At 31.5% G+C, this 11,517-nt stretch overlaps 3 protein-coding genes across 5 annotated transcripts; 2 read left to right on the forward strand and 1 right to left on the reverse strand.

Annotated features, from left to right (window-relative positions):
- Positions 1-995: 995 nt before the first annotated feature.
- Positions 996-3,178, forward strand: LOC115245199 (protein KBP homolog). 2 transcript variants are annotated; one of them, XM_029823387.1, is made up of 2 exons: positions 996-1,229; positions 1,312-3,178. In XM_029823387.1, exons 1-2 carry the CDS (start codon positions 1,172-1,174, stop codon positions 2,856-2,858), a joined length of 1,605 nt encoding a protein of 534 aa, XP_029679247.1. In that variant the 5' UTR covers positions 996-1,171; the 3' UTR covers positions 2,859-3,178. The 2 variants fall into 2 exon arrangements, with proteins under 2 accessions (XP_029679247.1, XP_029679246.1); XM_029823386.1 differs by having other exon boundaries at positions 1,000-1,229; positions 1,309-3,178.
- Positions 3,179-3,815: 637 nt separating this feature from the next.
- LOC115245200 (F-box only protein 42-like) lies at positions 3,816-7,417 on the reverse strand. Of its 2 annotated transcripts, none has more exons than XM_029823388.1 (8): positions 7,298-7,417; positions 6,825-7,115; positions 6,379-6,722; positions 5,802-5,959; positions 5,568-5,698; positions 4,986-5,125; positions 4,481-4,617; positions 3,816-4,391 (listed from the first exon to the last, which is right to left on the reverse strand). In XM_029823388.1, exons 2-8 carry the CDS (start codon positions 6,946-6,948, stop codon positions 3,845-3,847), a joined length of 1,581 nt encoding a protein of 526 aa, XP_029679248.1. In that variant the 5' UTR covers positions 6,949-7,115; positions 7,298-7,417; the 3' UTR covers positions 3,816-3,844. The 2 variants fall into 2 exon arrangements, with proteins under 2 accessions (XP_029679248.1, XP_029679250.1); XM_029823390.1 differs by having other exon boundaries at positions 7,303-7,396.
- Positions 7,418-8,601: 1,184 nt separating this feature from the next.
- Positions 8,602-10,922, forward strand: LOC115245203 (26S proteasome regulatory subunit 6B). The gene is made up of 6 exons (XM_029823393.1): positions 8,602-8,781; positions 8,980-9,072; positions 9,229-9,562; positions 9,654-9,857; positions 9,978-10,242; positions 10,343-10,922. Exons 1-6 carry the CDS (start codon positions 8,749-8,751, stop codon positions 10,659-10,661), a joined length of 1,248 nt encoding a protein of 415 aa, XP_029679253.1. The 5' UTR covers positions 8,602-8,748; the 3' UTR covers positions 10,662-10,922.
- Positions 10,923-11,517: the final 595 nt, after the last annotated feature.

The following is an 11,517-nucleotide window of genomic DNA, read 5'->3' on the forward strand; positions in this document are numbered from 1 at the left end:
TTCATAGTCCGTTCTTATATCCAAGATCGTCTTAAGTACGATCTTAAGATACTATGCGGCCATTTCATTGGTTGAATGGGATCTTAAGACGACCCAAGACCACACTTAAGACGATCTTGGATATAAGAACGGACTATGAATAGGATCTACAATAGATGTAGTAAGCCTTAAGACTGGTTTATGCAGCCCGTAACTGTTAATTTAGTGCCGGTCTACAATAGTGATTTAAGCTCTAAGCCTTAAGAAATTGACCAATCACAATCAAGAATGAGGAGAATACTCGACTGTGATTAGTCAATTTCTTAAGGCTTAGAGCTTAAATCACTATTGTAGACCGGCACTTATGCCGGAACCGTTAAAGTTTAACACTAGAATTACAATGCTTTTGTTCATAATGGCATTATGAACAAAAGCATTGTAATCCTAGTGTTAAACTTTAACGGTTCCGGCATAAATTAACAGTTACGGCCTGCATAAATCAGCCTTTAAGCCGTAAGAAAATTACCAATAACAATTCTTTATTTTCCTCACATTTGATTGTGATTGATCAATTTCTTATGGCTTGAAACTTACTACATCTATTGTAGATTGTAGATCCGGACTAACTATACCTATTGTATAGTTGCAAGGGGGCCTTCGGCCCCCTTCCCGCACCCACCCCGCCGGTAGGCTGGGTTGACCTCGCTTTACAACTTACAAAGTACATGCTACATTGTAAAGCGAGGTCCACCTAGCCTACCGGTTGGATGGGTGCGGGAGGGGGGCCGAAGGCCCCCCTTGCACTCTTTACACCAATATTTTAATTATTTAATTTAAAAAAAAACGATTGACCACCAAACGTTTTAATTAGGCTACCAATCATCACCAAACGACCACCAAACGATTAGATAATTTTAATTATCAAAAAGTTAAAGTGGTCCGGCTAACTTTATGCAGCTGTAAACTAGACCAATCTTCAATGTGTAGTTTGATACGGGCTTTATGTATACTCATGTTTCCTTGCTGGAAAACTCTTTATGTCTATGAGCATGAATCAACAGAGACAAGACTGTGGAAACCCCCATATTTAAAATCAAGCACTTATACTTAAAAATATTTGTCATATGTAACAACGGCCTTATAAGTTGAGATAAAGCAAATATTTGTTATTACTGATCCATTGAGTTAAATAATGCTAGCGATTGTAGAATACTTCATTAAACGTCGGATCAATGAATCATCTCAATCTGGTAATATACAGAAATGATTTTATTCCAAACTGTAATATCACATAGCCATGTATAATAATATTTTAATGTTGATTTTTAGCAGACGCAAGGTCACTCGAGAGCGTCGAACATATGGATGTTAATAAGAGATTTCTAGAAGTTTTGAAATCATCATTTGATGTAAAAAACTTATACGGAATGAATAAACTTTCCAAAAAGAAGAAAAAAATGATTAAAACAATAGAAGCCAGGATGGATGATTTGTTTCAATATGTAACAAATGTTACTTCAACAAACGTAACATTTGATGATATTATAGTTCTTGCAATAGCTTATTTTAATATTGGTCTCGCGTATGCTGACTGTACAGATGAAAAGGAATTATATGCTGGTAAAAACTATTTCATGAGATGTATCAAACTGTTAGAAGGAAAAGAGCTGGAGCGCAAAGCTATTTTGACAGCTATAAGAGTGCTTATTGAATTAAGATGTGTTTTGATTAAACTACAGAAACCTGGGGAATCTAAACCATTATTAGATAAAGCAATGGAGCTATATTTGAAATACACAGAGGAAAAAAACAAGTATCTCGATCCTATTAATGTATCAAACATTCTTGGTATTGAAGAAGAATCAAATTTTCAGCTTTCGCTAGATAAACTTCATTTAATAACTGTAGACCAACTAGTAAAGCAGTATCATCTTTGGCCCAAAGATAAGGATAGATTGGTAATATACATACATAATTTATTGAACAGACAAATACTTGAAACATTAGAGTGTCTAGATATAGAATGTTATTATTGGGCTTTAGCGTCAGTTGATTTAAGCCAATACTTCATATCAAAGCATTGTTTCACTGAAGCCAGACATCATCTTGCTGCTGCTGATTATGTGATGGAGAGATTTCATAAGGACAAATTGATGACAATAGATAAAACGACTTATTCAGAATCTATACATGCTTCAATGTTTGATAAATATCAACATGTTTGTGCCAATACTGCTAGATTCTGGGGTTTTTATGGAATTGCGCTTTTACGTTTATCAAAAGAAAAATTGTGTCAAGAAAATGACAAATCTTGTGAAACAGATGATTCAAAATCAGAATCCCTTATAAATCCCGAGAAGAAATCAATTAATTTTTTATTATTTGCTGACTTAGAAAAGGATCTAGAAAATATTACTAGCCAGATTGCAGATACATATGTGTTAAATCTCAATGATGCCAAAGTAGTTTTTGTAAATGTTTTGAGATGGCTTGATATAGCAAAATCATATTTTACCATAGAAAAGAATTTTGGACATTATGGAAAGATAATAATAGAAATTTCCAAAGCCTACAAGTATTTTGCATATTTTGAACAATCCAAAGTCAAACAGATAAAAATATGTAAACTGCGAATAGAAATCTTAGAAAATGCCATTAAGGAATTGTATATAAGAGCTAAAAGAAAAGAAGAATTTCTAATTTGCAAACATATTCACTTTGAATTAGGGATTGCTTATTCTGCTTTCTCGGATATGAAGACTGATAAATTGGATGATGAAACTCTAATCATGACTGTAGAATATGACGCTATATTTACAGAAATACATCAATCAGTAAAAAATGCCATAGAACATTTTAAATTATATTTAAATATTTAGATCTTTGAATGTATATATAACTGAAAATTTCGATTTCTTTTTTCTAAAATTTATATGTGTGTGCTTTTTCTATTTGTAACATTTTATATCTGAGGAAATATTTTTGTACTTTTTTCTGTTGTATAAATTATAATAAAAGTTCATTGTTTATCATTTGTACACATATGCACATGCACATGCATGCACAAAAAGCAATCTATAAATTATATAATTATGTTTGCTAAATTTATATAATGGATGACTTTTCATTTTAAAGCATAATCTTATTTATAATGTAAATAAAAAAAGACAACGTATAAATAAAGATACAGTTTTTGTAATTGTGTTTAAAGTTGTGTTTAATATTTAAAGTTTCAATTTGTGCAATCTTTTATCTAAAATTATATTCTGATATTTTACAAAGTATATTGAATGAAATATGGAGCTGCTTTTTGCTGTTCTCATATATCTGATCTTGTCTGCTAATTATATTAGTACGTTCTAAGAACTGCAATACACAAAGTTTTTTAAATGCAAAAACAAGCATACTGACCGATTAAATATCCAATTTTGATATTAACGAGTTATTTAATAGAATATAAATCAATTGTTTCTTTGATAAAGTACTTATATAGTACATCTTCGCATTTAGATAATTCCATATATTAAAAAATTTGAATTTTCAGCGTTAACTTATTTTTGCGTCATTTTTCTGTGTCAGAAAAGCCTCATTTATCGTTGCAAACAATTTTATAAATGTTACACTCTAGAGACAACTTTATCAGATGTACCATGGATATACCATGCGGTGCTCTCTCACTATGCTAAATGTTATGTGATCATGCATGGAGTGAGAAAATGAGTAAAAAAACAAAGCGCACAACTATTATGTGCATGTGCCATTAAAATATAATAGGAATTGAAGATATCAGAATAACAGAAGAAAAACTGAATCTCGATGATTCCAGAATAGAAGGCTTCTGTGTATTATTAATTATTTATTAATATTAAATAACATATCGCGGCGGATTTATAAAATGGAGATCATTATATACTACAGAATCATCTACATCAGTGTGGCCTAATGTTGAATGCTCTTTACGAATACCTCCAAAAACTATTAATTCTCCTTTTCCAACTACAAGAGAATACAAAATTCTCTCATCAGGTCCTGAATGATCGTCCTGTTTTAAAGGAATCCACGAAGCATTGCAATCATCGGAAAGAACATTAGTAATATCCAACACAAATATTGATAATGTGCTCTCGGCTTTTTTAAATACTTTCAGTGGTTGTGCTTTCTTATTCCGAATTTTCTCTTCCATTCTTCTTAATGATTCCAATTGACGTTGTCTATCTGTATTTGAATTATGACGCAGAGGTTGATCGCGGAATGCGGCCATGCTTAGAGTATTATCACTGTAAAATGGTATCGTTTTTGAAATACTGGCTGTATGCGATGTAGCATGTGCATTTTGTGAATGTGACCTAGAAAATGCTCCATGTCGTCCATTTATATTTTCATCTCTATCTATGGCAGATAAATTTTCCGGCCTAAAAAATTAATAATAATAAAATTGTTATAGTCCTTTGCATAAATCTTCATAACAATGCTAGTTAAAACTATCATAATTGTATCAGACCTTTCATGCAAAAGATTCGACTCGCACAAACGTGGTGAAGTATTTCTTTGACAAGCAACCTTTCTTAATGAAATACTCATATCACTTGGTTTGGCTTGACATCTATTTTTACTAAGTACAATAATATAATTTCCCACCTATGCAAATAATAGCATTATAATAATTGATCTGGCAACATATACAAAGTGTCTAATTATGATCAATGGTATCAAATTTCTTCAAAACTAAGTTAGATTTGACATTGTTCTTTTTATTCGAGAAAGAAATAATACCAAAATAATTTTCTTTTAAATAGAGGGATGATATTTCAAGATTACTTGCGTTTTTTACAATAATTTATTTAAGATATTAATCACATTATTTGTAAATGATCCGAATAACTCCAAAAATACTAAACCAATTATACGAAGTCAATGGTTTATAAAAATAAAATAATTATTTTTGTTAAATTAAATATATTTCTATTTTTATTAAAAAAAAAATATTTTTTAAATATATTATATACCTTACAAGCTTGATGACACCAAATACGTGTTGGTGCCCATTCTGTATTGTGCATATTAACTTTTTTCCATGTCCAAGATGTATCTTCCATTGTCAACAACCAAGCATCATTCATGGCAGCATTTGGTCCTGTACAACCTCCTATGCAATTTCAAATATGTAACCATGTAATTACATAATTAATTGTTCTGATATTAACGAGTAAAAATTCCAATGTAATATTCACACACATATTGTTTTAATAATATTATTTTGAAAAATAAATATTCTATATAGTGCATACACACACGCGCACGCATACGCATGCACGCGCCCACCTTCCTCACACACGCACATATACATATATACATCATACATACATATACATTTATATTTTGTACATCTATTCCTTATTTTAATACATATCAAGGATATCTCTCTCTCTCTCTCTCTCTCTCTCTCTCTCTCTCTCTCTCTCTCTCTCTCTCTCAATAGTCATATATTTTCTCTGAAGTATGTACACTACAAATCAAATTAACAATAAAAAGAATAATACTTGATTTAGTACAAAAGATAAATCTCATAAACAATCAAGAATGTCTACCAAGCACAAGTAGATGTTTTTTCCCAAGTTCAATTTGTGACTGGCCATAACGTGGTTGGGGTTTCAAATTTGACGTAGTTTGTTTGTGCCAATAATATGAGTCCAAATTTAAGCACCATATATCATTAGAACTATTATGAAATAATACAAGTAACATTAAATATATATGTATGTATAAAAATATTGAAATATTCATATTTATATTCGTAATTTTACAAAAGTATATATCTGTACCTGTATCCATTACAAACTCCACCAAAGACGACCATTAAGTTCCCATGTATTGTTGCAGAATGTGCAGATGTTGGCGGTGGAGTTTCTAATGTATTTATAGCAGTCCATTTATTTGATTCTATAGAGTATACATGTAATTCATTAAATAATTTCCATTGCTGAAAATGTAGTATATATATTATTATCTCTTTTTGTATATTTCACATATATTTTATTACACATTTGTTTAATTATTTTATTAATCTTCTCCTTTCTTTAGCAAAAAAAAATGTAGTAAATAAATAGATGCGATAAGATAGTTTGTAACAATATATGAAACAAATGTCAAATAACATTGCAATTTGACTGTTTATACTTTCTAAATTATGATTTAATTACATAAATTTGAGATATATTTTATAAAGTTCCCACATATATAAAGTTTAGCAAATTTTATTTAAATAAGATTAACAGTTGCTTTGTATATATGTATCTAAGATGAAATAAACTGTAAATTTTTAGTAATGGCAGTCTATATCAGAACATGGCCATTATATAAAATAATATCAACTGTATGATGTCTTTATTAAATATTTACCTGATGTAAAGGATATGGCGATGGATGAGACCAACCTCCAAATAAAATTAAGCTTTTCTTATAATAGAGCATAGTGGCACAAGCTTTAGGTGATGGATAGTTGCCCATAGTGATTGGTCTGACCCAGGTTCTTGTGCCTAAATCTAACTGCCACAAATCATTGAATGTTGTCCATGTAGCTGTGCAACCACCAAATACGTACATAGAATTATTATATATACAAGCAGAATGTGAATGTCTCTTTCCAATAGTGAGTGTCCAGTGTGTAGATGGCAATGAATTCCACAGTAAAGATCCAAAAGCAACAGACTTTTGAAAATGTGCTTCATTGTGTTCCATTACATCTAATTAGAAAGATATATATAATAAATTTACGCCATACTAACATAATTCTATTACAACATATAATAAACATATAAAGAGTAATGAAATAAATGCATGCGTACTTTTGGTGGCACGGTACCATCTTTTACAAACAAGCTTGCACTCTTGGAGATCTTTATAAGGTGGTATTAAGCTCAGAATGTACTCTAATAATTCATCAGGTAGATCATCGATTTTACACTGCATTTTGCATCAAGCAATCAAGTGTATCATAAAAGTTGATTATAATTTGCATAAAACTCTCGAAGGATCGAAATGTCTTCATTCCCATACCAAAATAAAAAGTTTATTCCTAAAAATACTCTTTTTTTATTTTTTATATAGACATTGCTCTCGTGTCACTGTGTATAGACCTGTTTACAATATGAGTATATATTATAGTTTCCTTTTTGTATTTTATATATATATATATATATATACAATAAAATTTTATGTGTATATGTGTATATATAATAAACAAAATTTAACAAACTGAAAAAATTTTTATAATAGTTTTTATTTTTGAAGAAAATAATAACTAGACAGAAGAATGTACATCACTGATCTATATATCTGGATTGCTGATAGGCCTCCTGGCGATGTACCCAATTGAAGGTCCGCCATTTTACACGCCCGAGGTGCGCGCATACGTGGTAGTGCTCTAAGGCCGGTATTCACAGTCAGTTCTTATCATAGACATAGTATATCTAGACCGAGTGGTGAGGAGTGGGGGCTAAGTGCCGGTCTACAATAGGTGATTCAAGCCCTAAGCCTTAAGAAATTGACTAATCACAGTCAAGTATTCTTCTCATACTTGATTGTGATTCGTCAATTTCTTAAGGTTTAGGGCGTCGTTAGTCGTTAGTTGCAAGCAAATTGACCAACCACAGTCAATTATTCCTAGAATATTCTTGGAATAATAAACTGTGGTTAATTAATTTGCTTGCGACTAACGATTAACGACTCATTGTAGACCGGGCTTAAGCACAATCTTAAGATGTCCTAAACCAATCACAGAGCCGTATTAGCATCTTAAGACATTACTTAAGACGGTTTTGAAATAAGAACTGACTATGAATACCGGCCTACGATTTAATTTGTCGAAATCTAGTAAATCTGTTCACTTTGTAATTTTTACTTTGGCTGCAGTCGGAAAGACGCTAGAAATGCTTCGAAGCGATTGATTGATCAATCAGGACAAAAAGAATAAAGATTTATTTATTCTGATTGGTTAATGCAATGCTTCAAAGTATTTCTAGCGTGTTTCCGACCGCGATCTTTGTTTCAAAGATACACAATCGACTTTTAGACTACGTATTGAAGATTAAAATTTGACCAACCAGGATAAAACGAACTAAAATTTCCTTATCCTGGTTGGTCAAATTTCGATCTCAATGCATAGTCTGATACGGGCTTTATGCCCGGTCTACAATGAGTCATTAAGCTCGAATCACACTAGCGGCTCGCGGTTGCGATTGCGTTTGTGATTGTGATTTGCTACGCTCCAATCATACTTGCAATTGGTGCTTTCTGATTGGCTGAGGCAATCGCAATCGCAGCCGCGAGCCGCTAGTGTGATTCGGGCTTTAGTCGTTAGCCGCAAGCAAATTAACCAACCACAGTCGATTATTCTTAGAATATTCTTGGAATAATAGACTGTGGTTGGTCAATTTGCTTACAACTAACGACTAACGACTTATTGTAGACCGGGTTTTAGGATGCATTTCACTTGCATTATAAATACTTCGAATCGTCCAATTGGCCAATCGTGATAAAGACTTCATTGTTCCGATTGGTCAATCAGATAATTCGAACTATTTGTAACACCAATGGAGTGTACATCCTTAATATAATCATGTTATTAATGGTATATCTTGTGGAACCGATTGTGACCAATTGTGAAGAGATCTGCTCAAAAATCTGAAGTCATTCAATACGCCACGGATCATCCATAAGTCGATACGTCTGATATTTGATTAGATTAAATTGCAGTATTTTCTTGAACTAATGGAAGAATTAGGTATTATTTTGCCCGATAAGGTACGTTTATGTTTGATTTTTTATATTAACCATATCTGCATAAATTCATACAATTTAAAATAATTTTATAATATATATGTATGTATATAACTACAGGATTGTATCGCGAATCTTATAACGCTGCAAATAATTGGTGATTCTAATTGATAAAAGAGTTCATGCATATTGATTTATATAAATTTGTAATTGTATATTTAGGATGTGGCTGAAATCGATTGTAAGCCTGTTGTTGGTCATTACACAGGAGCTGGAGACGAGTTGGATGTCGAAGATCTTTATACCAAATATAAGGTATGCGTTGCACATTTCCACAATATATTATCTGAAGTGTATAGCAGATTTTAAAAGCACATACATAGTTACATAGCATTTTATCAAGCTTATTAAAGATACCAAACACATATGTATTATATGTACTACAATTATATTGTTTATTCCTTTGAATAGAAACTGCAAAGAATGCTAGAATTTCTCGAGGTACAAGAAGAATATATCAAGGATGAGCAACGTAACCTAAAAAAAGAATACTTGCATGCGCAAGAAGAAGTGAAACGTATTCAGAGTGTACCTTTGGTCATTGGACAATTTCTCGAAGCCGTTGATCAGAATACTGGCATAGTGGGTTCTACAACAGGCTCAAATTATTATGTACGAATTTTGTCCACTATAGACAGAGAACTTTTAAAGCCTTCCGCTAGCGTAGCGCTTCATAAGCATAGCAATGCTTTAGTCGATGTGCTGCCACCAGAAGCTGATTCCAGCATTTCAATGTTACAAGCAGGTGAAAATCTTCTCTAAGAGTGTTTAAATTACATTTAGATTAAATTAAAATGTAATAGAATTGTAAATATCAAGATTTACTTGCAATGCAGATGAGAAGCCAGATATTCAATACAGTGATATAGGTGGAATGGATATGCAGAAGCAAGAGATCAGAGAGGCAGTAGAATTGCCTCTTACTCATTTCGAATTGTATAAACAAATCGGTATCGACCCACCGCGAGGTGTACTTATGTACGGACCACCCGGTTGTGGAAAAACTATGTTGGCAAAAGCAGTTGCTAGACATACTACTGGTACAAATCTAAATATACTGTTAAAAGAATTCTTACAGAAAATATCTAAACTAATTGCATGGAAGAAGAAAAAGAGAAACAGATTTTGTGCTCTAAATTCTATTATTTTCCATTTTCCAGCTGCCTTTATTCGTGTAGTGGGTTCTGAATTTGTGCAAAAGTATTTAGGCGAAGGACCAAGAATGGTGCGAGATGTGTTCCGTTTGGCTAAAGAGAACTCACCGGCCATAATATTTGTTGATGAAATAGATGCTATTGCTACAAAAAGATTTGATGCTCAAACTGGAGCAGATCGTGAAGTGCAACGTATTCTCCTGGAATTATTGAATCAAATGGATGGTTTTGATCAGACAACTAATGTTAAAGTTATTATGGCAACAAACAGGTGAGCTAGTTGTAATTCTGAATTAGAAGTTTAATTTCTCAATTTATTGTACGTCAAGATAATTATACCTTTACTTTTATATTTCGATTTATTTTCACAGAGCGGATACATTGGATCCTGCATTGCTTCGTCCTGGTAGACTGGATCGCAAAATTGAATTTCCGCTACCCGATCGTCGTCAGAAACGTTTAATCTTCTCTACGATTACCGCAAAAATGAATTTGAGCGAAGAAGTGGATCTTGAGGATTATGTAGCACGGCCAGATAGAATTTCTGGTGCTGACATTAATGCTATCTGTCAAGAGGCGGGAATGCACGCGGTCCGTGAAAATCGTTATATAGTTTTAGCAAAAGATTTTGAAAAGGGTTATAAAAACAATATTAAGAAAGACGAGTCCGAGCACGAGTTCTATAAATAAATTTGATAATATTCCGTATCTCGATTACATCTTACGATATACATATATTACTAATGCGCATGATTAATATAGACATTATTATAAGATTAAAATAATGAATGCAATTATTGCGTCAAATGTTGCTTCTCTGCTGTCTTTGTTGCTTGGCTTGATACTTTAATCATTTATCATATATAATAATCAAGTATTATATCTTTGATTCCTTTTATTACATTTGTTGCTTATAGGTAAATTATATAATCCAATAAAAATTAAAAAGCACTAGTTCTTTCTTAGACCTTTAATTCGTGTATTCTTATATTTTCTGTATTTATGTATAGCAAAGTTATATATACTTTAAAAATTTACAAATAAGCAAAAAGAGATGTTTATAAATCAAATAATAGAAAGATATTTTATGACGAAACTTTTTTTGACACCAATCATGTTTCAGTTCATGATTGTAAACTTCAAATTTTAGGCCCTGTGTACAATAGAGAAAATATTAAGAATAGGAATAAATATTAATATTAATAAATAAATATTAATTGAAATTATTTTACTTCAAACAATAAGGGAATAGAATGTATTAATTATTTTTATTTCTAATTTTTAATTTATTATACGTTAATCCATCCTGTTCCCTTGTTTGAAATAAATTAATTCCAAATTCTTTATAATATTTAATATTTATTTCTGTTCCCAATATTTTCTCTATTGTATGCAAGGCCTTAGAGTATGATATCTTTTTCACGATATTTGCTTGTTTTTTCAATTTTCATTTCTCTCATATGTGTACATATATGCACACGACATCTTACATTTTTTATTGCATTTATATTTACATCATGTCTTATTTTTTAAGTAATTATAGTAA

Source organism: Formica exsecta, unplaced genomic scaffold (assembly GCF_003651465.1).
Source record: "Formica exsecta isolate Colony F162 unplaced genomic scaffold, ASM365146v1 scaffold928, whole genome shotgun sequence".
Taxonomy (NCBI): domain Eukaryota; kingdom Metazoa; phylum Arthropoda; class Insecta; order Hymenoptera; family Formicidae; genus Formica; species Formica exsecta.